Genomic DNA, 27,248 nt, shown 5'->3' on the forward strand with positions numbered 1-27,248 from the left:
CAAGGTGACCTTCCATAGCTGAATCTGTGCTTCCAAAAATAGAAACATCCTCCAAGAATCCAGAAGGGGAAGGGAGGCTGTGGATGTTAAGGGCTAGAACCCAAGTCCCCAAAGCATTGTCAGTATGAAACCATATTAATTAGACACGGGCACCCAGATCTATAACCTCGGGTGTCTCACAGAAATTGAAACTAAATGAACTGACTTTTTTTTTCCCTCTTCCTAGTTACACTCTCCTGGGCTTTAAGAAAAAAAGAGAAAGAGATTCATATTTTCTGACCTATTTGGATTGGCTGTACATTGCCCAAGGAGATGTCTTCCCCAGTATCCCAGTAGAGGGAATGGGAGCTCTTTGGGACAAAGATGGGATGTAGCTAAGTGGGACCTTGAGGAGCAGGCAGCAGGGCTTCCTAAATTCTGGCTTCTGAACTTTTCTCCCTGCATGGGTACTGTGCAGGACTAGGTTTGTGTCCGTCCCAGTGTGTCCAATTATGTGGGAACATGAGGTCAGGGGCTGCTATTACCATGACTATGCAGTATTCTTGTCCAGAGTTAATGAGGGATTAGAAGATTCTTTGAGCTCGTGGAACCACCTGCTATTGATCTACAGAGATTATTTGCAGTATTATACACATGGCAGTGTACAGTATGGGGGTAGACTGGGCTCCGCAGGAGTGTGTGGGGATAGTGTGGCTCATTTGAGGGCTCTGTGTAGAGGGGCAAGCATAGTGTTAGAGTGAAGCCCTGCTAGAAAGACCACAGACAGCCAAGTGGGGTTGTGAGCAGAATCTCTGAGCTCTGCTGGGGTGATCAGCCCCTAGAGGCTCCTTTTGTGTGGCTTTGCGCTGAGAACTATGACTCTCACAAACATGAGTAGAGTCACCTAGAGGGACACTCTGGGAATGCTGTGGAGCCTGTATGAGGTTGTACGTGCGGGTTGTGTGTGTGGTGGTTTTCTGTGGACACCCTCCTCCACTTCTGCTATCAACAAATGAATTGTGCTTCCAAAGATGTAGAGCCACCCCAGTACAGGGGTAGGGTTTCTGTGTCATGAGCTGAACCAAAAAAGCAAAATGTGTCCTTTCTAACACTGCCCTGCAGCTGAGCCTCCTGCACGTGGGCTGGGGATACTTTCTAATGCTTTGCTCTGTGCTTTTTGAACAGGATAATGTGGATCTGGGCGAGCTTATGTTTTCACTCTGCTATCTTCCAACGGCTGGCAGGCTGACCATCACCATCATAAAAGCAAGGAATTTAAAGGCGATGGACATAACAGGAGCATCAGGTGGGACGTTCTTCATCTGGTTCTGATTCAGCACATTATCAAGTTCCTATTATGGTACCTTGGGTCTGGATTGCCTAGGTTTAATCATGTTCCTACCCCGTCTAAGTGCTGCATGGCCTTTGATGAGTCACTTAACCACTCTAGACTTCAAATTCCTATCTGTAAAGTGAGAGTATGATTAGTATCTGGCCCATTGAGTTGTATGATTAACTGAATTAACGTGTATAAGATCATAAAATGCGTACGATATATTAAGATGCTACATGATGTAACTAGACTCTTGTGCCTTTCCTTTGCCATAATTGGGACTCAACCTACAGTTTACATATTCTGGAGTGGTCTACCTGTTTAGGCCTTCCCTCTGACATCATTATCTTAGGCTCATTGAAGACTAGAGACAATTCTGACTCCTTACAAATATGAAGTAAAGCTTATGGGGTTTTATTTTTTTCAGTGAACCAAACATATACCTTTACATTGTATACCCTGATACAAAATGTCTCATTGTACAGTTCATACTATGCACATTTATATCAGTTTTGGCCACCTGGTCACTATCACATAGAATACTGGCTCGTAGTCACTGAACTCAAAGAGCCTGAGATATACATTCTTTTGTTGTTGCTGGGATGTGCACTTTTGCATTTGTGTGTGTGTATGCACGTGCACCTGTGCCTATGCGTATGGGTATCTGTGTATGCACTTAGATATAAGGACCAGAGGTCAGCCTTTGGTGTCATTCCCCATGAATCATTTCTCACTAGCCCTTCACTGCTGTTCAGCCCTGCATCTCTGTGCCTAACTACATGATGCCCTCCCTGATTCCTCAGCCCTTCTGGAAGGTATTTCAAGCCAGAGGAGCTGTACTTTTTTTCCCACCTTGATTAGAAACAGCCTGGAGTATAGAACACATAGAAAATATCAACACCTTGGGGTAAATGCCATCCCTGACTTTGATTTCTGAGAAAGGTTCTCTCATTGAGACCTGGGCTCCATGGTTAGGCTATGGCTGCACAGGAAACGCCAGGGATCGCTTTGTCTCTACTTCCCTTGCACAGACTGGGATTATGAGTGCATGTCACCCACCATGTGCAGGCATGTCCATGGAAGGTAGGATCTCACTCCAGTCTGACGCTTGTTACTGACTGACATTTACTCCATCATGTTGTTATATTCTGTCCTATACTCCTGGCTGGTTCTAAGCAAGAAAAACAAAAACCAAAAAAAGGATACAACTCCCCTGGCTTAAAGTACCTTCTGGAAGGGATAAGGAGTCAGGGTGGCTTGTAGTTAAGTAGAGCGATACAGGAATCCCTTTTGAGCTGCATGGTACTGAGAGGCTAGTGGGACCAGAAGTGCCCCCTCCAGAAAGCAATGTCACCTGTCAGTCTGCCTTGGTTATGCTATAAATGTCTCATCCACTCTCATCCTAATTAATGAACAGCTTCTCCCTTTGCAAACACATTTCCAGGAGTCCCCAGTACTTAAGGCCATTCATGCACACAGGCTGCCCCATTTTCTAGGAATTCAGAACTTATAGAACTAGAAGCACCCCCCTGCTTAAAGGCCTAGTCTTTAAGCAACAATTTTCATGGGTAGCTCAGAGTTGGGATACTGAGTCTTATCTCCCACTCCTTAGCGATGTCTGATTGTCTTCCTTTCACAGTCAGGCTGGTCCTGAATTCTGGTTGGCATATTTTATAATTTGGTAACAGATGTTTTCACCCTATTTTTAAATTTCATGAATTCTGAGGAGACAGTGTCCTGTGCTTTTTCTTGAATGAATAACTTAATTGTTCTAAGTAGTCACTGCCCACATCACATATCACATGAATTAAAATCCTCAAACTCTAGACTCCAAACAGAGAAGGGGAGGCTTCCTGCACTGGCCACACATTCCCAGCGTCTCTGTGTGTCCTCACAGTGCCCTGTTCTCATGCCTGTGCAGATCCCTACGTGAAAGTCTCACTGATGTGTGACGGCCGGAGACTGAAGAAGAGGAAAACCTCCACCAAGAGGAACACGCTTAATCCCGTTTACAATGAAGCCATAGTCTTCGACGTCCCTCCCGAGAGCATCGACCAGATCCACTTGTCCATAGCCGTCATGGACTATGACCGGTGAGATGTCAGGAGCTCTTTCTCTGTGCAGTCTCACTGTTGTTGGGGCAGGATGGGCAGATTAGGGAGCAGCCACATGAGCAACCATATTAGGGAGCTCAGCTGGGGTCCTAGGATAGTGACTGAAAGGGCAGCATGTGGGAAGCAGGCTGACAGGGAGTCACATCATCCAAACCATAGTGCAGAATCCTGTTACTATAGTACTTCTAATATGCTCATCTCTCCCCTCCCCCTTTCTTATCTTCTCGTCCACCTTCCCACATGCCACCTTTCCCTGCCCATCTCTGCACACTTCCTGGTATCTCTCTATGAAAAACTACAGTCCCACAGGTCTTGTTTTTCATTGAGCAGTTCTGACTCCTTCAGTGGAAACACAGAATGATTACTTTAGCCACGCCACCAACGTTTCTAAATATATAACTTCGATCTTTTTTTTTTCCTTCTTGCACTGTTTAATAAAGATCGTTTCCGTCCACTTAAGTCTGAAAGCAAACACAGAAATGTTCTCTTGAAAATGCTAGAATCAGTATGGATGGCAGGGTACATTAAAATGTATAAGATGCTAGGCTTTTTAATTAATACAGCACAGAGGAGATATTTATAGCCTGCATTGTAGCCAATTGTGTATTTAAAGGACAGATTTGAAAAACAGTCATTTTAATATGCAAAGGAAGTACCAACAGGGAATTATACATGTTGAACCAGTCATTAGACTGAAATGCAAAGTCTCTTTTTAATTAGAAACCTCCCACGTGGTCTGGGCACAATTATAAAAGAAAAAATCAGTCTGACTTCTAATATAATCTTACAAATATTATTTGTAGCTAAAAATGTTTCCATCCACCTCTGAAATGTCAGCACAGCAGCCTCAGTGACCTCAATGCTTTCCAGTAGATCCCAACACAAAGCATGCCTTGTCTTCTGACACAGTTGCCCCTGATTGTGGCAGCCCATGCTGGGCACAGACGTTGCCCTGGCTTCTCTGGACACATACAACACCAGAGTGCCAGGTCCCAGGAGGGGATGCTGCCCACCAGCTGTGGAAGGCTAGGATAGCACTTCCTGAGCTATTGCCAAGGTTCCTGCATCAACAAATCTGATTATGTGATCTCTGCATCAATTCAATTATTAGTAAACTCGTCACAGTGGCCTGGGAAAACCCATGGCAGTAGGCACAGGGCCTCTGCAGGCATCTGATTTTAATGAGCACAGGCTTAACTGCCCCAGACAGTCCATCCCCACCTCTCCTTCTCCTCATGCAAATAGAATAGAAGCCATTTGTCTTGTCAGGGAGGAAAGGGAGGTTATCATGAAGAGTCCAAGGATGGGCCACATCCTTCCAGTTATTTCAAGGGACTTCTCCCTGCCCCCCACCCCCAAAGGAAAAAGTAAAATGACTCAACTCAGAATACTCACAGAAAGTTTCAGCCCTAAGTTTAAGGAGCTGGGTGTCTATCACAGTTAAAAACTCAAGTTGGCTCAAAGAACCAAAGCTGAGCGTAGAAAGAGAAGATGATGGCAGCAGTCTCTAATGAAACAAGGAGCAAGGAGACCCAGGAGCCCTCCCTGCCGGCCTTCACCGCACCATCCTCAGTTGCCTCTTGTGGAGATTTGAGTGGGTTCTACATCACTCCTCCCTAAGGGTTCCTTTTCATTCTGTAAATCTGGAAGCCTGCTTAGCCTTCAGAACCAGAAACAGTATCATGAGCAAATCAAGAAGTTCTTTGAGCAAAGGTTGTCAGGGCCAAATGCCGGTATTAGGAAACTTAGATACAGTATTGACCTAGTATACTAGGTCTTTCTGATGTTTAGTTTGGATTGTAGTTTTAAATTAGAGAAGTAGTTTTTAAAAAGATAGCCCACCGCTTCCGAACTTCCTCCACCCATCTGAGTTGTTGCTTTCAATCAGTGGTTCTCAACCTTCCTAAAGCTGTGACTCTTTAATACAGTTCCTCATGTTGCGGTGACCCCAACCATAAGATTATTTTGTTGTACTTCATAACTGTAATCTTGTTACGTATCGTAGTGTAAATATCTGATATGTAGGATATATGACACCCCCTCCAAGGGGTCATGACCCACAGGTGAAAAACTGCTGCTTTTACTTTAGCATACCAAAATTTTAAGAAAAAACTGTTGTGGCCCATTTTCACAGTGTAGGTCACAATGAGGTCATTGGCGTGTGCCAAGTAGGAAACGAGGCTGAGCGGCTGGGCAGAGACCACTGGAGTGAGATGCTGTCATATCCTCGGAAGCCCATCGCACACTGGCACTCTCTGATGGAGGTAAGACCTACCCCGACGTGGTCCACTCTGTAGATGACATGTTTTGCTGTTGAAATGCAGAGCTGTGAACAGCACAAATGTGCCAGGCTCTTCTATCCCCCGCACTGTCCCTGGTGACATTTCCCAGGGCACTTATGCCTTGCACAGGATATTCTCTCCACCAGCCTAAGACATTTGGATCAGGGACATTTTTATTGTCTTTTTTAAAGGAACAGTATTCTCTGACTCCATGTTACAGCTTTGAGTTGGCTTTTGGGTGGCATCTGGATGAGACAGAGAGAGCCCTCAATTTTTGAACTGCCTCTGGCTCTAGTCTGTAAGTCTTATGTTGCTTAATACTAGGTTCGGGTTTATTTAACCAAATAACAAAGCACAAAACAACAATGTGGAGAAAGTAAATTTTTCTCTTCCCTACATCTAGCAAGTCCAAAGGAAGACAGTGTGGCCCCATGGTCAACAGAAGCCTAGAATTCTCCCATCTTTCAGCTTAAGTGTCCCAGAAGTTACCTCATTATGCAGTGTGGCTACTGAGCTCAAAACCATCATAGCTTTCATGCCACAAAAATGTGGAGCAAGGCGAAGGGTCAGAAGAACACACAGCACTTCTTCCAGGGTTCTCTTTGAGATTTTCCAAGATAGTGGTTCTTATATGCAATGTAGTCACAGGACTTTGGAATTGTCTACTTTCAAAGGAAAGCAGTAAATATCTTCTTTTAATTATGTACCTAACTAGAAGTAGGGTTTTATTTGCAATGAAAGGGAGCATGCATGCATCCTGGCTGTCATCCTGCACCTGTCTCTCATCCACTCACTCCTCTGTCTCCTCTCATGCATTCTTCAGTTTGTCTCTGCTTATTGACTCGTTTACGTGGGCATTCTCTCAGCACGGATTTTCACTGAGAACTGTTTCTGAGGATCACATGCCAGGAAGACACATGAAGCACACCTGCAAATGAGAGGCCCCTTTCTTTGTAGCTCTTATAGAGACTGCAGGACAGACTTTTTTTTTAACACATAAATGTCTTTGCCTATTGGTCTGTTGGTGGTGCTCATGCAAGGGCACACATGTGGAGATTGGAAGACAACTTTTTTTTTTTAATTATTTTTATTACGTATTTTCCTCAATTACATTTCCAATGCTATCCCAAAAGTCCCCCACACCCTCAACCCCCCCCACTCCCCTACCCACCCATTCCCATTTTTTGGCCCTGGCATTCCCCTGTACTGGGGCATATAAAGTTTGCCTGACCAATGGGCCTCTCTTTCCAGTGATGGCCGACTAGGCCATCTTTTGATACATGTGCAGCTAGAGTCAAGAGCTCTGGGGTACTGGTTAGTTCATAGGAGGACAACTTTTGGGAGTTGATTTTCCCCTTCCACTTGGTGAACCCCAGAGCCTGAACTCGGGTCATTGAACTTGGAGACAAGTACCTTAACTCACTGGCCAGAGTGTATGAGATGGAGTGTGAGTCATTAAAGTGCATAGAGATAAGCTTTGTGACTCAGAGGATGAGCTACCAGACACATGGGGCAGGGCTCATTGAGGTTACAGGAGACTGGAGCTGCTGGGAATGAGAACCCCAGATAGCAAGCGAGGGTCATTGACCAAGAGTATGTGGGTTCCAGGCAGAGAACTTTCCTCTGTTCTTCCAGTGTAGGCAGCTTCTCCATGCATCAGCTCCCCGAAAGCATAAGAGATCACTGTCCAGTGTGGGTGGTTCCTGTGCCCTTGGCAGTGAGGTAAGTATGGTGGAGTAAACATGCAGGCAATTGTAGAGGAAGAGAGGCCCCAACCCAGGCCTGAGGACAAGGGGCTGCCTCCTTTGAAGGAACAGTACAGAAAGGCACTAGTTATATTCAATGATAGACCAGAGTCCCCAAATTTGCAGACCCCTGAGCATATATCTCTGCCTCTGGGCCATAGAAAGCAAACCTCTCTTCTGAAATCAAAATTAATCCCTAAGGGAGACCCCAAGACCTGAGAGCCGCTCGAGAAAGATCCAGGGAAACTCTGCCTCATTTCCTCAGCTCCCAGCGGAAGTCACAGAGTACCACATATGTGGGCTTAGTAAACTGCCCAGGGTTGTCACTGGTGAGTGGCAGTGGGAGCCATTGTAATCTACCTCCTGGACCCTTCACAGTCACTTTCTGCTTTAAATTCTCCTTTGTGGTCCTAAGTGTCAAAACTCTGTGACAGGTAACAGGAAAGGAGAAAGGTCTACAGGGGCTGGGGAATGAGCCCTGAACCAAGCAGAACTTTGTCTGTGGCCTTGGCACACAGGAACCCTTGGCAGGGTGTGGCATGCCAGGTATGGGAGCATCACAAAGCAGGGGTAGGAAGCTCTGTGGAGGCTTCTTCCACATTAGAGATAAGAAAGTCACACAACTTGGGTCCCTGGGAGGTGCTCCTTAAACCCTTCGCTCCAAGCCCTTTGCAAGTCTGTGTTCAGCAGTTACATAAGTGAGAGGGTTAAAGTAATGAAACTTGGGAGTCGTTTGTACAGTGGCTAGAACTACTTCAGCTAATACAATGGTCGTGTCTCCGTGGTTGCAAGGGAACTAAGGAAATGAAATGCCTGTGTCCCTGATATGAAAGGCGAGCGAAGCTGCTCCTTCTCTGCAGCCTCTTGCCTGTTTTGTGAAGTCACGTCCTGAACTATAGCCCCATCTCCAGAGGGGAAATGCTGCCTTTCCTTTTAAAAATAAACATGCAGCTGGCAAAATTAGGGCAATGGTACCAGATGAGATTAAAGAAGGTGGGCGGTGGACCGTGCTTTGTAAGCCACTCTGGATGGAGGCGGTCACAGGCAGTGCTGGAAATTGAGTATACTGGAGTTGGGTGGACCTAGATTCACACGCTGTGAGCCACATGCTGGTTGACTGTTCTTCACCTTTGCTTTTTCTCATCTGTAAGTTGTCGTAACTGCCTGTCTCTCATGGGCAGTTGTAAAGATTACAGTTTTTAAGGGGATGAGTGGGTTGAGATGGGGTTTCATGTAGCCAAGGCTAGCCCTAAGCTTGTTATATAGTGGAGAATAAAAAAAAGTGTGTGTGTGTGTGTGTGTGTGTGTAAGCATATATTATGGGGCACCGAGCATGCTTCATAAGAATGAGAATGAGTTGGGCTTTAGTGTGAGAGGAGGTTGGCCTGACAGAAACGCCATTCTGCTAGGGACTAAGGGACTAAGTTATAAATGACCACTTACTCCAGTAGAGACCTGGCTATCTACTCCAGGTTATAGCAAACATACCCTGACATTGCCAGGGTAGGTAGCAGATGGAGTCTTCAGAACCAATGAATTCAAAGATCCGTTTCTCTCTCTGGGACTTGGCATGGCTTCACTGCACACCCAAAGGTCAGCCAGTGCCTTCCTCTTTACTCTTTATAATGTCATTAGCTCAGAAAGCCGTGTAAGCTCTCCCAGAGCAATTTAACCTGGGACTTAGAGGTAAGAATGTCCCTTCTGTAGGACTGCAGGAGACCAGAGTGCTAAGGGCTTTCTAATCACAGCATCTTCCTCTGTGCATCCAAGATAAGATGGTGTTGATCTGGTCATATCCTCACACCTTCCTCACCCTCCTAACAGTCGAGGTGACCTACTTCCCAAGCCTCAGGAGATTAGCAGGCAATAATAGTTCAGGTTTTGCATAGCTCTCCTGTGAAGTGCTTTGTAATGTCTGGATTAAGACTTGGAATTATGGGAAACCAGATGTAGATGCCATGTGTTTAAATCATGCTTTACTTTTCTGAGATGATAATGACAGATAATCCAATAAGAATATATGGCAAAGTTCTTATCAGGATTCATATAATGTAATAATAACCCCATTTATATACTTATAACACATACACACATACATACATACATACATACATACATACATACATACATAAAGTTTTCTGGTTTATCCCAAGTTTGAAACCCTATGATCAGATGGATTGAAGCAAGAACTAAGTGCAAAAGTGGCCCCTGGACTAATATGAGCCACAGGAGCAAGAGGTTCCGTGTGTGTGTGTGTGTGTGTGTGTGTGTGTGTGTGTATGTATTCCACATTTATATATATAATATCAATCCAATACTAGGATGCTCAGTGTGGATTCATACTCTCCTAATATCTAGCCTTTGTACAGACATTTGCATCAGGCCAGAAAGGCTTTGTACAAGCGTGTAAAGATCACCTGATTAACCCTGCTGCACCCTTCCTCCCAGATAGTCCAATAGCACAGGACGTACTATAATGACCAGAGTCGTCTGTGTACTACACAGGCTCATTAAAGCTATAATTTTTTTTTCAGGGCTAAAGCTATAAATTTAATGCTGTGAGGAACCTAAACCAAACGTCAGTTATGGAGTCTTGCCTCAGTGTTGCATCAGTGCCCTGTTTAAAACATTTCTAGATACTTCTATCTAGTGTTCAACAGAGCCCACTTGGAGTCTTGCATCTACACATTCCCAGGAGAAAACATCTGATTTCCCAGGCTAGGTCAAAGAAAGGTAATTAGTAGCCCACTCCATCAATAGTGTAAGGACGATAGTTCTTGAGAAAGGTACCAGCAAGACAGGAAAACTCAATAGAGTGATCATGGCTGCTTCCCAAAGGTGCAGGTTGCTTAAACACTCTGAGCAAGTTGCTCTTCACCACAGAGGCAGGCGCTAGGAGCAGTTTTCAAGGAAGGATGTAAAGGAAAGGGTGCACGGAGCTGCAGGAGCCTGGGTGCCATCACACACCTGTCCAGTTACCCACTGACCTCTTGTCCCTGTGACTCGTGTTAGTCCAGCGGCCACCTTTGCACTTAGTTCCTGCCTCAGTCCATCTGATCCTAGGGTTTCAAACTCGGGGTAAACCAGAATTACTACTTCCTGCTCCCAGGCTTTCTCCTTCTGGGACTCGGTGTAGCTTCAGTGCAGACCCAAAGATAACCTGTAAGAAGTGCAACTCCACAGACTGTATCTAACTAGTGCTCAGTAAAATTCTTATGATTATTGTGTGGCCTACATTCTGATGGGTCACTGTGTGTCCTCATGGGACTTTGTCAAAGGCTGCCTGGAAAATCCCTTTCTAACCTAGTATTAGTCTTCTCTACCTATGAATTATGTCCCAGATGTCAAAGTGCTCTCTGAACATGTAAAGGAAATGCTTAGAGATGAGAAGTGTTTCTTTCCCCTCAACAGGCCTCATCTCTATGATTTTTTTTTTTCTGTGAGAGACTGATTGTTGACTGTGTTACCTGCCTCCAGTTTGTATTAATTCAGTGCATGGGATATGATTCATAGATATTGGAAGATCAACCCTGCTCACATAGGTAGTTAATATCTGATGAGTTTGGGAAAGAATAAAAGAAGTGTGTAATGGAATCAACTGAGTTCCTTTTGTGTAGAAGATGCAGAATCTCCATTCAGTAGAACCCAAAGTAGAAGAGGGCAAGGTATAAAAGTTACTGAGAGGGAATCTGTAGCACACGTTTAAATGGAGCTGGTGCTTCTTAGTCGCTCCAAGCTTTTGATTACTTCTCCATTAAGAAGTGACCAGAAATCATTTCCTCCATCCTTCCCATTAATTAGCCAATCACCATGGCTTTACATATTGAGTACAACTAAGATAATATTCAGAACTGAGAGTCCTTAGTAAAACATGAGACTCCCCTTGAGCTGATATGGTTGACTGGGTCCTAGAGTACTTGGTACCAGCTTTCATAAGAGAGAGGTGACACACAGATATCCCAGAGGCCAGCAGCAGTACCCCGAGTGAGAACTATTTGGGAAATGGTTTGGCCTTTCTCACCAGGAAAATATTTTAGTTCCAGCTTTATACAACAGCATGATTTGATGTATCATGTGTGGAAATAAAAGACGAGGAAAAGCATGGGTTTTGGGGGCTGCTGGGAAGGTCCCGCCTTTGGAATTTTCTGGACTGTGTTTTGATGGTGGGATACAGCAGAGCAGTGTCCATGCGCATTTAGGGAGCCCCTGAGCTGAACTGGCTGCAGTGAATATAAAGAGGTGCTGCGTGGTCCTGATAGGAAACCAGCAGCCCACCTGTTCGAGCCTGTTCCAAGGGATGGTAAGTGGTCCGAAAACAGTTTGGATGAGTGGGCAGTCAGTGTTAGGGAAACATTGTGTTTCCAGCTGGGGGAAGGAGTGGTTAACAAACTCAAGACAATTGAGACTTTCACAAGAAACTCCTTCTTCCTACATTAAACTATCTGTACAGAAAGAGAGGACACTGAGTATTCTCTCATTTTCAGAAAAGATACAAATCCAGAACTTCCTCAAAGGTCTGTAGAGACAGGAATCATGCAAAGCACAGAAGCACTCAAAATAGCCACTAGACATAAAAGATAACAACATGTGGTGAACATTGTAGAAAGAAGGTTAACTGTCTTCACGGCCCTCTCCTTCCCAGAGCACCTTGCTGTAGCTCCTTCTGGCCATTGTGGGTATGCTCCAATAATTACAACACAGAAGGTGGATGGCAATGGACTTGTGCTTTCGCTCCTCCATCTCCAGAATGGCATTCACAGGGGACTTGCTGACACATGGGCTGGGCTGATTCTTTCTTCACAGATGAAATAAATCATTGATTTATGATGTTCCTGCAAGAGCCACTTGCAGATGCTAAGCTGCTCATTATTCTAGGAACTGTCCCTTGCCTGGAACTTTCCAGGGGGAATTCAGCTCATACATGGACATGTGAGGGCCTACAGAAAGTTCCCCATCAAAGGCAGTTTCTCAGCTCCTTCATATACCCATTCTTCTCCATGGAGTCTCCTACCCCTATCTTTCAATTGATTTAGAATGAAAGTGAAAATTGAGCCAGTGTGATCCATGTCTTAGCTGGGAAAGACACTTGCTACCAAGATTGATGGCCTGAATTTAATCCTTGGGACCCAGCCCACAAAAGGAGAGAACCAAATTCCTGCAAATTGTCTTCTCACCTCTACATGCATGCTGTGGTACATGTTCACTCTGTCCACTTCACACGTGTGTATCATTGCCCACAAGTGTGCACGTACTCGCACACGTGCACATGCACATGTGTGCTAAAGAAATGTAATTAAAAATTGGAAATAACTTTTAACGTTAATAGCTTTAGTCACTATCTTTTACTCCTGCCACTTTACTTTTAAGTAATAAGTAACAAATCTCACTGTGTTGGAAGTTGGCAATCAGGAGTGGTAAGATTATATCTTTTCACGAATTTTAAGTAAAATTCAGGGCATGATACATTTATAAGTGAAGATCTTAAAGGAGAATTTTTTCAAAACCAAGGAAAACTTTATAAATTGCTGGCAGTTACATAAAGCAATCTCAACTGTTAGGCACCTGCTGTGCAATGATGCATTACAGTCCAACTGTCCAAAATAAGCATTCTGTATGAGACAGGGAACATCAATGTGGTTGTGTTCTGTGTGGCTGAGGATCAGATGGGTGACACCTGCTTAGGTACTTTAATATTGATAAATAAATGTTCAGACTGACAGCTGAGTAGAGAAAGGTCATAAAACCAATCAAGTAAGTAAATGCCATCCAAAAAGATTAAGACTGACTACAAATTGTAAAATGTAAACATTCTGGATTTTTCTTCCTGTTATTAATGCTTAATGAAGGTCTCTGCAGGGGACGTGGAAATTTGGATCCAAAGAAATCCACATCTGTTTGTGTTTTTCTCTGGGCCTTGTCTACTGCATTTTATCTCTGTGGTGGTCTGAAGGTTAGATTTTGGGGTTTTTTTTTTGTTTGTTTGTTTGTTTGTTTGTTTTTGAGGGTGTTATCATTGTTTTGTTTTTTAAGAAAGAAATCTTGTTAAAATCAGATCCCCAATAAGGTAGTATTAAAAGGTGGGGAATGATCAAGTGAGGAGTCTCTGCCACATGGATAAAATTGAGACCATATAAAGGAAGCCTACTATGTAAGTGCACAGCAAGAAGGGCATGGCCTATCAAGGCTTAGAGCTAACTAGCCCTAACCAAACACCAAAACACTGGAGCCTTGATCTTGGACTTCATATATCCAGAACTATGGGTAATAAATTTCTGCAGCTTACATATGATGTAGTTTAAGGTACTTTAAGCCTAAAATCCAAGGGACCCTCCTTACTATTTGTGTTCAGAGTAACAATAAGAAACAAGGCTGACTCGGGCCAAGCAATACCTGCCTGCTAAGAGAAGACAAGGATCCAGAATTCATCAATATAATACTGAGCATCATCTGTTTGCGCCCTGTCTCTAGAAGCATCTCTACAGGGATAATGAGTAATCCTCCCTCTACTGGAATTGACATTCCAGAAAAGGACAGAAGACCTTTTAACTTCAAACTTTAAGGACTGGAGTAGGATCTCGAGTAGAGGATCCTGGCCTATTAGTCTGGGGCACTGGCGGGGGGGTGGGGGGGGCTGAACTGTGTGCTTCTCTCTTTAGGACACAAGGCTGACAACCAAGACTACTTGTCTATGGAAGATTTTATCCCATGACCTTAAAGCCATAGGACAGCAAGCCTTTTCTTTCCTCCTTAGGCCTGCAGGGTGACATCATTATACTTGGGTGCTTTGGTTTGGTTTGGTTTGGTTTTTCAAGATAGGGTTTCTCTGTGTAGCCCTGGCTGTCCTGGAACTCACTCTGTAGACCAGGCTGGCCTCGAACTCAGAAATCTGCCTGCCTCTGCCTCCCAAGTGCTGGGATTAAAGGCGTGCACCACCACGCCCGGCCATACCTGGGTCTATAGTTGAGGCCATAGAATTTTATCTTTCAACTGCATTTCAAATTCTGTATTCATAGAAGTTGCAGTATATCCACTTCCAAGATTAGAGCCAATGGCTCTTGTGTCACTATTTACAAGTACTGAACCATTTGTTACCTTTCAAGTATTAAACCAACATATGTAAGAACAGGTTTACCTAGATAGAAGTCTCATCAAGAATGAGAAGGAAATCAAAACTGAGTGAAGCCTGTACTCTCAGCGTAACAAGGGAAAAATCAGACACAGCACTGTCTAAGTCCTTACGCACACAAAGCATCCACATCAGCTCCACATAGCAGTGAGCATAAAAGAGTTAATAGCAAAGACCTTGAGAAACTCTCTCCTTATTATGGGAAAATCACTCTCAGCTCCAGTTGCTGCTGTCAGATGAGCTCCTTGAAAAGTAAAAGAGGGAAGAATAGAGGAAAAAAAAGCATTTTGAATCACACGGAAGGTTTTGAGGACTACTTGGTCCAGATGATGTTCCTCTTACTGTTTTAAGCCAATAATTCTCTCAAGCCCCAAAGCACAAATATATAGCCTTCTCGTCATTATAGATTGTATCTGAACCCATGGGTGGCCAGGTCACTGCCCTGCTAAGTATGAGGTCCCTCCTTAGAAAATGATGAGCAAAATCGGGACTAGAGCTAGTGCTGAGCTCTCAATACAGTGCCAAAGGAGGAAAGTCATCACCTCTCTTCCTCAGCTGTGGACTGACCTTCCCGGCAAGGTGTGCTCAGTGCTGTAAGAGTGGCAAGTCTATGATGGTGGTAACCAGCTGCTTTCTGATTAGAACTGGGGCCCAGGCTGCCTGACAGAAATCACTATGATCCGATTAAGAGACTGTGGCTAAGGATGTCTATGGTTTAGGGGAAGAGGAACCCTCAGAAAACACAGAGAGTGGTAGAACCATAAGCTTTATAGATAAGCACTCCATACGGTAGGATAATGTGGGGGTCAACTACTGAACAATCGATCTGGACCAAATTCCAGGCTGCACTCAGTCTCATTCTAGAAGGAATGAGAAGTTAAGCACTGAGCTCCATCAAACCCTAACCCCCTCCATGCTCAGAGAACAACATATGGCATCTGCTTTTAGGTTTTATGAGACTAAATGAGATTTACTTGCTGGGTAGTTATTGGGGTGGGGTGGGGGTTGTTACATAAAAGTCCTTCCATGTGACTGAAGAAATTGAAGAAGAAGGAGAAAGAGAAGAGAAGAAGGAGAAAGGAAGGAAGGAAGAAAGAAAGGAAGGAAGGAAGAAAAAGAAAAGAAGAGAAAAGACTTGGAAGACAGACAAATGCTAGAGCAGTAAGCAGTCACAAGGATGGAATGATCTAAATTTGTGTTAACATATATTAATTATATAATAATGTGGTTTTCTGTTTTCAGACATGTACATAATGTATTTTGAGTGTATCCATCCCCTCCCCCACCACCCTCTCGTGTCCCCTCCTGCTCCTATTGCTCCTTCCTCTTCCCAAGCAGTCCCCTTCCTACTTTGATTGTCTTTTTTACATGACTCAGTGAGTTTCATTAGGACGGCTTACAGGAGCATGGGCATCTTGCCAGAGCGTATGCCACTGAAGAATGCCCCCGCCCATGAACCAGCTATTAACTGTTTAGGTTTCCTTTGCACTCACTCCTGGAGTCTGATTTGAAATATGAATGTGTCAAACAGATTCATGCAAGCACACTGTGAGTAAAGCAACAAGAAATCGAAAAAGCAAAATCATTTAATTAGAGAGAACTCCATGGCCCAGTTAAACATCCCGGTGAGCTACCCAGTGGGCTTTGTCACTGGTGGCTGACAGGGAGGGGCTCAGACCAGCTCTGCCACTTACAGCTGCTGAGCTCTAGCAAGTTACCTGAACTCTCTGAGGATCACCTCCCTCCCTGTCAGCAGGAGGATTAGTGCCAGCTGTAAACACCTGTTGTGATTAGATGGCATGCATAGGAAAGGGACTGACAGAGGCCGGGCAATAAAATACAATACACCCAGCAAGTTTCTTTCCTTTTTCAGTCCCCCCCCCCCACCCCGCAAAAATCTCAATTTTCTTCTCCTTCCATCCATTGGTTTTTGAAGACAGTGGCTCTCAGATTGACCTTGAGCCCATGGCCCCCCAACTTCAGCCTTCTGAGTGCTGAGATTGATTAGAGGTGTGCCCCCCCCCACACACACACACAGCTTAAGATTTTTATTTTATTTTTCCATGGTGACAGAGATCAAACTTTGGGCCTTGCACATGCCAGCATGGTGGGTGTTTTGCCGACTCAGCTACATTCCTTGCCTCAGCAGCTAATCTTCCATGGTGTTATTGCAGGGCTCTCAGAAGAGGACAACTTTAAGGAGTTATTCCAAGTTACATTCCTTCTCTTTCTCCCTGACTCTTCCCCCTCCTCTTCCTTCCTCTCCCCCTTCCTCCCCTTTCCTACCCACTTTTGGGGTCTTCAGTGGTTCCCAAAGATATTGGTGTATGAAATGTAAGCTGCAGCACAATATGGAAACAAGTTCCCCCCACACCTGAGTTAGAGCGAGGTATAAACATACCCCTGCTTCACGAAACACATTTGAACTGGGCATGGTACTATGTGCCTATAGTCCCTTTCCTTAGGAAGCTGAGCCAGCCTTGGCTAATAGCAAGACTTAGATGCACACAGACACCCAAAGAAAGAAAAAATGAGAAAGAAAAGAAAATACATTTGATATTATTACAGATACACAATTGTAAGGCTTTTTTAAAAAGTTCGGTGAAAACATGTGTATGCATGTGGTCTGTGCTTTTGTTCTTTACATTCTTATTTCAGTTTAAAAAGTAATACTCGACAGAATCATTACATTAATTTCATATATCCAGCAGTGGGTAAACATTCTCAGCACAAAATTACTGAGTTAAAGGATGCACACATTCACAAAAAGCATATGCAGTTTTGGTCCAGAATGGGTCTGTAATGAGGGAGCTATGGAATTGAATCAAGATCAAGTGTATACATTTGGAGCTGGTGTTATAGCTCAGTGGTAGGTTGGTTCTTCTCTCTCTCTCTCTCTCTCTCTCTCTCTCTCTCTCTCTCTCTCTCAGAAAAAGAGAGGGAGAGAAAGAGGGAGACACACACACACCAGAACTCTGCACAGTTTTCAGGCTGTTTATTACAGCCTTTCACTTGAAAGTCCTGCATTCCAGGCTTGGCTTCACAGGCAGTCACCAGGAATCAACACCTTGGTTTTAGACTCTGAATAGGATGCTACATTCCCTGTGTTTATATTACTAAATTTTCATGAGCACAAGTAAGTTATTTTACTACAAATGTGTAACCTTTGCTGTGGGGCTGGATTTACTCTTAGATGCTAAACAGCACAGAGATACCAACTGTATGTTGATCATTGAGGAAACATGTTATAAAACCAGAGAAGGAAGAAGTGGCAATTCGTGCTGGAGGTAAGTCCCACCTGCTATAACAGCTCTCTCTCCATGTCTCCTTCACTCCTGCTGGGAGCCAGGTCCCGTATTGAGTGCTCCAGCTACTGGGGTGAAGACTTAAGTGCTGGCTTTCATGAGGCTGGCCAGGAAGATGGACAGTAAACTGTCCCAGTGTAATGTAACCAATTATGTGATTGGTATTTTCACGGTGCATAAGGGAGCATAGGGGAGAGAGTTCCCATGCCTCCAGACACATGCCAACCCAGTTTGAGCAAGCTCTTGGGAATGGGTACGAATTCTCTCTCCCGTTGAGCAAAGAGGAGGAGGGAAGGGAAGAGATCTGTACATTCAAAGGCACAGAAGAGTGAAGAGGTGGACCAGCACCGGGACAGCAGCTGAAATGATTGAACTCAGGGGCTTGGTACCAGAAAGGGGGTGTGGGGATGCCCTTTCTATCAGAACTTAGGAATGACTTTAAGATGAACGGCAGCATGCTTGAGTTGATATTTTAAAGGGACTGCACTGACCATCTGGAGGAGCTAGGCAGGAGGCTGGAGAGAGATCACAACAGTGCTCAGGATGGGTGTGCTGAAGCTAGAAGGCAGAAGTTGACGGCTCTGGACAGTGGACAGACTCCAATGGGTTATGTGCTAACATCGCATAGAAAGTCAGAGACAGGGAGGAGTTTGGGGTGATAGCCAGATCACCATGTTGAACAGATGGATGGTCCTACTGTTTACCCATGGCAGGAAAGAGGACCTGGAATAAAGGACAGAAAAAAAAAAAAAAAAAAAAACGGGAAGCCACTGATAGGGGAAGATTGAGGAAGTCCTGTGTGTTGTACTTACTACCTACAAAAAGATGCCCCTCTCAAAGACACACTGAATTCAAAACAGTTACTTAGATTTTAATCATCACCCTCCTATATGGACACAAGGGTATACGGTGCGTGCACACACAGTGCTCTCCGTACAGTGGCAGGCTGGTTCAGTAATTTTTTTCAATGAAAATGTGCCAGTAATCTGCTAACCAAAGACTAATTAGGCTTCCAGATCCCTTGGCAAAGAGCATATCAGAAAGCTCAGCACTTGGCTGAAAAGCTTTTCCCGAACTGAGGGAGATTACAGTTGGATGGCCTGCGTATCCCTGTTAGATGACTCTAGAGTCAGCTGTGGCCTTAATGTGACGAGAAGGGACCTCGGTTCCGACTGGACAGGTTCAGATCTTGCCACCACTCCCTGATGAAGACAAGAGTGTGGAAGAGAACAAAATTCAGAAAGAGCACCAGCAAGTCTCAGGATAAGGCAGACAAGACCATCAGAACAATGAGTTGGTGGAAGAACAGGGTCCAGGGAAAGATAGACGATTTCATTAATAGCACTATACACAGCAGGCCACACAAATTAAAGGCCTGACAGCTGCTCAAATAAATTTCTATCTCAATTTGATAATATTTTTAAATTGTTCAATGGACTAGGGAAATAACTTAGTCAATCAAGAGTTCCCCCTAATAGCACAAGGACTGTGGTTGGTCCCTAGAACCCATTTAAACACCCAGAAATGGTGCTGTGTGCTTAAAATCCCATTGCTGGGGAAACTGAGCCAGGTGGACTCCTGTCTCTGGCCAGCCAACCTAGCCTACTTGGTGAGTTCCAAGCCAAATGAGTGGCTCAGTCTCAAAAGACAAAGTAGGTTGAGATAGCTAACAAATACTGCCTGAGGTTGTCCCCTTGCCTCTGCATGCATGTGTATTTCTGTGGGTATAAACATGTCCATGCATGTACACACATGTGTACCTACACACATATATAAAATTATTCCTCAACATCATGTGCTATCCCTAAGCTGCCTGTCATTCTGAACACAGGATGGACTGGCTACACAAGGTTTTGTGGTTGCCTCTTATTGACAAAAGCAGTTCAAGGGAGCAATGATATCCAGAAGCATCCTGATTGGAGAGAAGGGAGACAAAGAGGGTGGGATTGGGAAGTAGGGAGGTGGAGTCCATGGCGTTGACTCCTTCAGGTGTCTTGATGGAAAAGGAAGAGGGCAGAGATAGGCTAGTAACTTGAAAAAAATGAAGGGTCATGGGCATGGAATGGATTTTCCCTCCCCAAAGCAAGAAATGTGAATATTACATAGAGTAAGAAAAGTCCAATGGGGGAGACTGGATAAAGACAGGAGAAAGAGTGGGTACCTGCTCTGAGACTCTACCTAGAAATTCTGCCCACTTCTGAGTGTATACAGGATACCCCGCCCCCACAGGCTCATCGTGGTACCATCTTGCTTCCATGATCGGCTGCTTTCAAGCCAGGAACAAAGAACCCAACGTTATACAGTACCCACTCAGAACCTCCCCCACCTATCAGAACTAGGACACCACTGCCCTCCTGTCCCCCAGGGCTTCCTGGTTACCTGGGTTTCCTCTGTATAATTACTACATACTCAAGTGTTATGGGAGCATCTCTGCCCTCTTCTATCCAGCCTTAAAAGAGCCACTTTCCCACTTTGGCCCTATTGGGCATTTTGCCAGGCTCTGGACCAGCAGTTCTCAACCTGTGGGTCAAAACCCCGTTGGGGATCACATATCTGATATTCTGCATCTCAGATATTTACAGTATGACTTGTAACAGTAGTAAAATTGCAATTATGAAGTAGCAACAAAATAATGTTATGGCTGGTGGTCACCACAGCATGGGGACCTGTATTAAAGGGCCACAGCGTTAGGAAGGGTGGCAACCACTGCTCTAGACCCCACCCTTATTCTCTCATCCGCCCTCTCTAGATCATCTCCAATGACCCGTTTCTCCCACGCTTTGCTCTGTACTTGAGACTGCACTCTTCAGCTCAGACCTCACGTGCACTGTCACCCCCACACCTCCCACATACCGCCCTACCTCTTAGATGGCACATTTTTGTTCAGACTTCATCTCAGATTTCAGCCTCAGCTCTCAACACAGAAGCTTTTCCCTGCTAGCTTGTCTCCTCCCAGGCCCAGTTCAAGGCCCACACTTATATTCATGCTCAGCAGGTCCAGCTGTGAGCAAACTTTGAACATTTATTCTAAAACTGTAAGGGGCCAGTGCTGATGCAAGAGAGAGACAGCCTTCACCACTCAGAAAGCACTCAGTGCTGTTTGTTTGTTTGGGGGGGAGTTGTTTTGGGGTTTTTTTTGTGCCTCTTGGTTGCAGTCAGACATCCCTCAAGACATTCAGAAAAGGTATCTGTCTGAAGAAATAAAACACCAGTTCAATAGAGAGAACAAAATATCGGCAAAGAAGGGAAGAAAGTACACAGATTGGATTTATACTAACCAGTAAAGACATGCGGTCTTGTGTACAACATAGAAGAAAAGGAAAAGGAACTCAATCCACTGGTTTCCTGAAGGAGTGAGACCTCTATCTAGCTTAAAATATAAATGTTAACATTCTGAGAAACCAGGAAAGGAGGCTGTGGAGTATGTATGGGAGTCCAGGAAGACTGGTAGAAGAGAACACCCAGTCTAAAAAAAAACAAAAACAAGAACAAAAAACAAGAACTCAAGTTCCCTATACAGCCACAGAGGCAGCCTCAGGACCACCGCTCAGGAGCACTAGGCCACACCTGCTGAGACTCCGAGGGAGTAGAGTTCACACCTTGCCACAGGAACGGCCATCATGCAACATCAAGTCAAAAGACAACCGTGACACTGAGAAGAGAAACTATGAGCTCCAGAGAATGGAGAAGAGGAACATATGAATGGAGGTTAGTATATAGAGAAGACGAGAGACAAAGCCATGCTGGACCATGTGATCCACAGTACTTGCTCAGGCTCACCTGCACGTGGCCAGACATCATTTTGCCAGTTGAAGAGGCATCCTAAACACTGAGATTTGTGAAGTGTATGTGCCTGGCCACAGAAGAAGGGGAGCATGTTTCCAGAAGCCACTCTGTAGGCCTCCCTATGACTGTTAACACCATCTGATATACCACAGTAAATTGTGACAAGTGTGTTTTATTGTGACTTAGAAGTATCATGTACATGTCCTGTGAGGCATCAGCAGAACCAGAAATCATCAGATTTTCCGGAGAGACAGAGAAGGCTTTATGAGCCATGAGGAAAGATAAATCGTAAGCATGACAGACCTAGAATGAGAAGAAATGTATGTAAACTAGTGGATAAAGAGCCTCAGAGGGTAAAAGGGGGGCAGAGAAGCAGTGAACTGAGTTCTTAGGTTTTTTTTTGTTTTGTTTTGTTTTTTTTAATCCAGAAGCCAGTTCAAAACACTGTAGAGGTTTTGCTGCTAAGGTCCTGGGGATTATCTTGGATGGCAAAGGAAATTTGTGCATCCATTCCTCATCATGATTCCTCCTGTGGAGCTTCTATAAGAATCCACTGTCATCATTCATGAGTATTTAAATCATCTCAAGCAAGCCCATCCAAATGTGTATTAAATATTAATGAATGAACCTGTAGTACTTGCAGCCCAAGCATTCACCAAAACTAGTGAGGCTTTGGGCATGTCCAGAAGCCAAGGATTTACACGTGTTTGCTCTGGACACTTGTTTATACGTAGGATTTGGCAGTCTAGCTGTGCTGAAAATGAACCCTTCAATGGTGGTGATCTCCTGAGTAGAAAAGAGACTAGAAAAACAAAATCAACACAAGCAAGAGACAGGATCCATCCCATTGGAAGAAAGTTAGACTGTCTGCAAAAGCAGCAGATGAGAGATAATCCACCACAGTGTATATAGAGTTGCATGGAGACAAGCTAAAAAGATCAATACTAATCATGTTTTGTTGTGATGCACGAAGATACTGTGTGGGGGCTGGGCATGTAGCTCAGCTTGTGGAGTGCTTGCCTCCTGTACAAAGCCCTGGGTTTCTCTCCAGTATTGTATAAAGCATCAGAGCATGGTGGCAAATGCCTGTAGTCCCAATACTCAAGGGGTAGAGGGAGGAGGATTTGGAGTTCCAGGATCAACCCTAGCTACAAATAGAGTGGTAATGAAGATAGAGAGGATAGAAAAAGAGAGATCGACAAAGAGGCAAACTAACTGAACCCAGAAGGTCCCAGAGCAAGATGCCTTCCTGCTATTGAATAAGGTGTGATGGTGTCTGATAAAACTGGTCAAACTTGCTGCCGCTCGTGAACACAGAAAAGCCCACAGGAGTGAGCATGAATGTGTCTTCAGAGGCAGGGTTGGGTTGGGTTGGGTTGGGTTGGGTTGGGTTGGGTTGGGTTGGGGTTGCTTACTTAGTTTATGTTAAAAAAAAAAAAGATGAATTCATGAGACAGGTGGCTTCCTCTTTCTCTCCACATGTTGCCTTTTGACATTCTGGACGACTGAGCAGTAATCAGAGATGATGGTTTGTGGCTATTAGTATTTCTTTTGAGAACTGTCCTTTTCATGGGTCACATGTTGCTTGGTAGGTGTTATTGTTGTTTGGTATTGAATTTTGCAGTTCTCCATAAATTTTGGATATTAGTTCTTTGTCTGGAGTATAACTAGTAAAAGTTTCTTCTATTCTGTGAGCTGTTCATTCTGCTGATATTGTATTGTGCAGAAACTTCAATTTCATGAAGTCCCCTCTGTTGAATCTTGGGGTTACTTCCTATGCTGTTGGAATTCTGATCACAAAGCTTCCCCCAATATCCTGGCTTTCAGATCATTAAAGGAATCATAAAGTAGATCATCCAGAAATGCACTGCCCATTCATATGCATGTGCTTCTAAGTGGTCTACTGACCAGCCTGCTTAGACACCCGTGATTCCTACAAGGCTGTAGGCACACATACAAGTACACACATAATTAATAACATAACATAAACATAAAACAATCATGGACAGAAGCTTTCCTTCTGGTGGAAGCAGAAGAGATTCCACCAGACATGCGGCTGTATTTCTCAAAGACTGGTTAGCTAACTTCATCAATATTAAAACCTGAAGGTGGGGATTAAAATCAGAAGGTAGGGAGCCAACAGAATCAAATAACCTGTGATACTATTTGATATGAATGGCATTCAGTTGGATATGGAGGGAAAAGAATATTAAAACAAGAAGTGTCCAGTATTCTGAGTTCGAGGACAGCCAGGGCTATACAGAGAAACCCTGTCTCAAAAAAAAAAAGAAGAAGAAGAAGAAGAAGAGGAGGAGGAGGAGGAGGAGGAGGAGGAGGAGGAGGGAAAAGAAAGAAAGAGAGAAAGAAAGAGAGAAAAGAAGGAAGGAAGGAAGGAAAGAGAAAGAAAGAAAGAAAGAAAGAAAGAAAGAAAGAAAGAAAGAAAGAAAGAAAGAAAGAAAGGAAGGAAGGAAGAAAGAAAGTGTCTAGTAAATCACAAGAGATAAGACGAAAAGCTCAGCTGTTCGAAATGTATGTGAATGCACCCTTCACGGGTGTTAGCAGAATGTCCCTGGGTAGAGCTACAGCCTTGTGGGCATCACTGGCAGGTCAACAGACCACTTAGAATCCCAAGTATATAAATGGGCAGTGTCTTCCTGGAAAGCTTGAAGGTTGAAAACTTGAAAAGTGTGGAGCTGAGCAGAAATTATCCATAAGGGAATATCCAGTAAAAGACTGAGGCTCACAAAGTTAACCATCACCCTAGTGCAGAGGCCCGTCTAGTCGTGAGGACACACTTCTGGCAGTTTTATTTTGTTAAGGAGACAGTATCTGACAAGTCCTCAACTTGGCTTTGCTATGAGATAGTCACTAGATTACTTTTGATGTAAACAACAGAAATTCTATAACTCAATAGATTTTGCAAGGAAACTATGTGTTATCTGGCCATAGAGTCTAGAGAGGATAAGAGATAGGGATTGGAGATTCAGCAGCTAAGGATGATGCCAAGATAGTGGACATCTTTCCTTTGTTTCATCTTCAGACAAGTGACATCAGACTTTAGACATTAAGTCCAGAGGAAATGGTAAAACTATATTTCTTGTAACTCTCACTTAGGAAACAAGGGAAGATTTCCTCAGACCCCTGTCAGTCTTTCCACTTACATTTCATGGCCATACATTAGCTGGATATTGAAACAATGTGCACAAAAGATGTCTCACTTTAAAGATGAATTGTCTCTGAGACACCATGAAAAGCACCATCTCCTTCCCTAGCAAGACCTGGCCAACCTTCCTGCTGCATCTCCCTGTCCACTCAAAGTTTACCCTCAACTCAAGACTCCATCTTAGGATTCAGAAAGGCTCAAGCCAGCATGGTGCCACATAGCAGCAAGTCAAGAACAGATCCATGCCCTTCCCATACCAGTAGGTCCCAAGGAACCTTTCCAGACAAGAGATGGTCTGTCTAGAGACCTTTAATGGCCATTGCCCCACTGCAGCCTGTCACATCTTGCATATGGCTGTCAATACTCTTTTCTCTGGTGAAAATGGAGGCTAAGGAGCTTTTTTATTTTATTTTATTTTATTTTTCAATCCCTATATTTGCCCATGGTCTACTTAGGAAGAGAATCAACACAGTCATATTAAACCTACCTCATGCGGAATCCTGGCTTTCAATTCTTTGCATAAAGCTGGACTCTGGCTTCTCCAGCTTTTACTCAGTTTCCCTCCTTTATAACACTAAGATTCAACAGACATTTGTCAGGAATTTTCTCCAGTCCCACTACCCTCAGTGTTTGCAATGGTCAGTGTGGGTTGTGGGACATTTGTACCACTGCCAAGCATCTCTTCCCCCGTAGCTGGAAGGAGAGGGCAGAGGGCTGGAGATCAGCTATCATTACTCTGCTACTCTTTGCTGCCCTCCCATGGCCATTGATACCAATGCACCTACCTCATCAGGAGCTTATGGATGCATTCTGCTGATAAATCTGTGGGGTTTCAAACAAAACAAAATTCCAAACAAGGTTCATACACTGAGAAACAAATATGTAACCCAATATGAATGAGGGGTTTCTACTACCTCCCAAGAGAAAATGGCTGGACAAGAGGAGACAGAGTGGGTAGCATGATCCTGCTGGGGTACTCCTAGAAGCTGAGATTGTTCATTGTTTTGTAGAATCTCACCATTCCACTCTCCAACATCCTCACTTAAAGGAGAACACTTTCAATTGACCTCTCTTCCCCTCTGAGGGTAGAGTTGGAAGTCCCTTTCCTTTGCCTAGGCAGTGATTAATCCATTGTAGCTGCCTTCATCCTCCATAACATTTTAAGACTTATTCTTTTGAATAAAACAAAATATTTGTGAACAGGTGCCTAACACTTTGCCAAACTAAGGCAAATGCTCATTTCATCCCCATAGCTAAGTAGACATAGTTTGTTTAATAACAGTTCTGATGTCACCTGGTGCTGTGTTCTGTGTGATTCATACCTAGCAAGAGTTCCATGTGCCCAGGATAGAACTCGTGACCCATATTTTGGGGCACACTATGAATGAATCACAGAGAAGCACAACCTGTAAACATGGAAATCACCCCAGGAATGCTGAACAGCTGAGAGGCTGGAGGGATGACAGGGATACGTGTCTCTGGCCAGCTCAGCTATTAAGTCAGTGGCTCAAACTTCTTCAACTGTAGCATGTCCACTTAACCCTGAACTGTCCACCTCTGGATGCAGCTCCTGATGTCACAGATTTGATTGTTGCTGAGTTCAAAGTCAAGTCCAGGATCACCCAAAAGCCACAGAAGTGTGGTAATAAGGGCTGTGTCTGCTCTGTATATCATGGCATTTCTTACCTTTCCTGTAGCACCTAGAACATTGTTTTATACATCAAAACAATTCTTAAAATGCTAACGAGGAAGAGAGCAGTTGTGGTGTCATATACCACCCTAGAAGATGCTCATGGTGTCCCATTATGCATTCACAGTGGAAAGTCAATGTCAAGGACTGGGTTTTTTTTTTTTTAATGAAGATTTTAGGCATAAAATAGTGAGAATCTACAAAATAATGAACAAATATCAACTTCCAGAGGAATTCCCTCATTTCCATTCATCTCCAGGTTTTTATGGTTGGTGTTGAATGAACATATAATGGTTTGCATAACTATCATACAAGAACTGAGCTCTTGAAGAATCCTTGGTCACGATTAGACTAACCAGGTTGGTGGAGGCAGTCAGTCATTCCTGTCTATTGTGGCAAGAGTTGATGGAGAATATAAGTTGGCCTGTGGGTCCCCAGTGAGGTGCAGACCCGGAACTGTCATGATGCCACAGATCTTCCTGGATGTAGGAGCTCCAGCACAACAGAGTTGACTTAGGAGTGCCCCAGCTGAGTCTACTGTCTAGCCTCTAGGGCACAGAGTCGGTACCTGCTAACTGATCTGAAAACTTGTCCTGGCAACAGAACGAACAGGAGGAAAGATTTCCTGTAGCAAGGAAGAGCGAGCAGTGCAGCGCACAAAGACAGCAATGGGCAAGGATTCAGGAACACTCAATGAGAATACCTGCCCTCCCCAAGCAAGGCTC

The 27,248-nt window shown here is 44.2% G+C and overlaps 1 protein-coding gene across 4 annotated transcripts in view; it reads left to right on the forward strand.

Moving 5' to 3' along the window:
* Window positions 1-27,248, forward strand: part of Syt9 (synaptotagmin IX) — a 178,308-nt gene that overhangs the window by 130,580 nt on the left and 20,480 nt on the right. For 2 of the 4 annotated variants that reach the window (XR_378262.4, XR_003946532.1), the window contains 3 exons: window positions 1,165-1,285; window positions 3,234-3,405; window positions 5,566-5,690. Coding sequence is in view for 2 of the 4 variants with exons in the window: in XM_006508099.3 (XP_006508162.1) it covers window positions 1,165-1,285; window positions 3,234-3,405; window positions 5,561-5,690 (423 nt within the window). In the remaining 2 variants the exon portion in view is untranslated. Of the gene's footprint in view, window positions 1-1,164; window positions 1,286-3,233; window positions 3,406-5,560; window positions 5,691-27,248 lie in introns of all 4 variants that reach the window. The other 2 variants (XM_006508099.3, NM_021889.4) reach the window with 1 other exon arrangement.

Source organism: Mus musculus, chromosome 7, assembly GCF_000001635.26.
Source record: "Mus musculus strain C57BL/6J chromosome 7, GRCm38.p6 C57BL/6J".
NCBI classification, from domain to species: domain Eukaryota; kingdom Metazoa; phylum Chordata; class Mammalia; order Rodentia; family Muridae; genus Mus; species Mus musculus.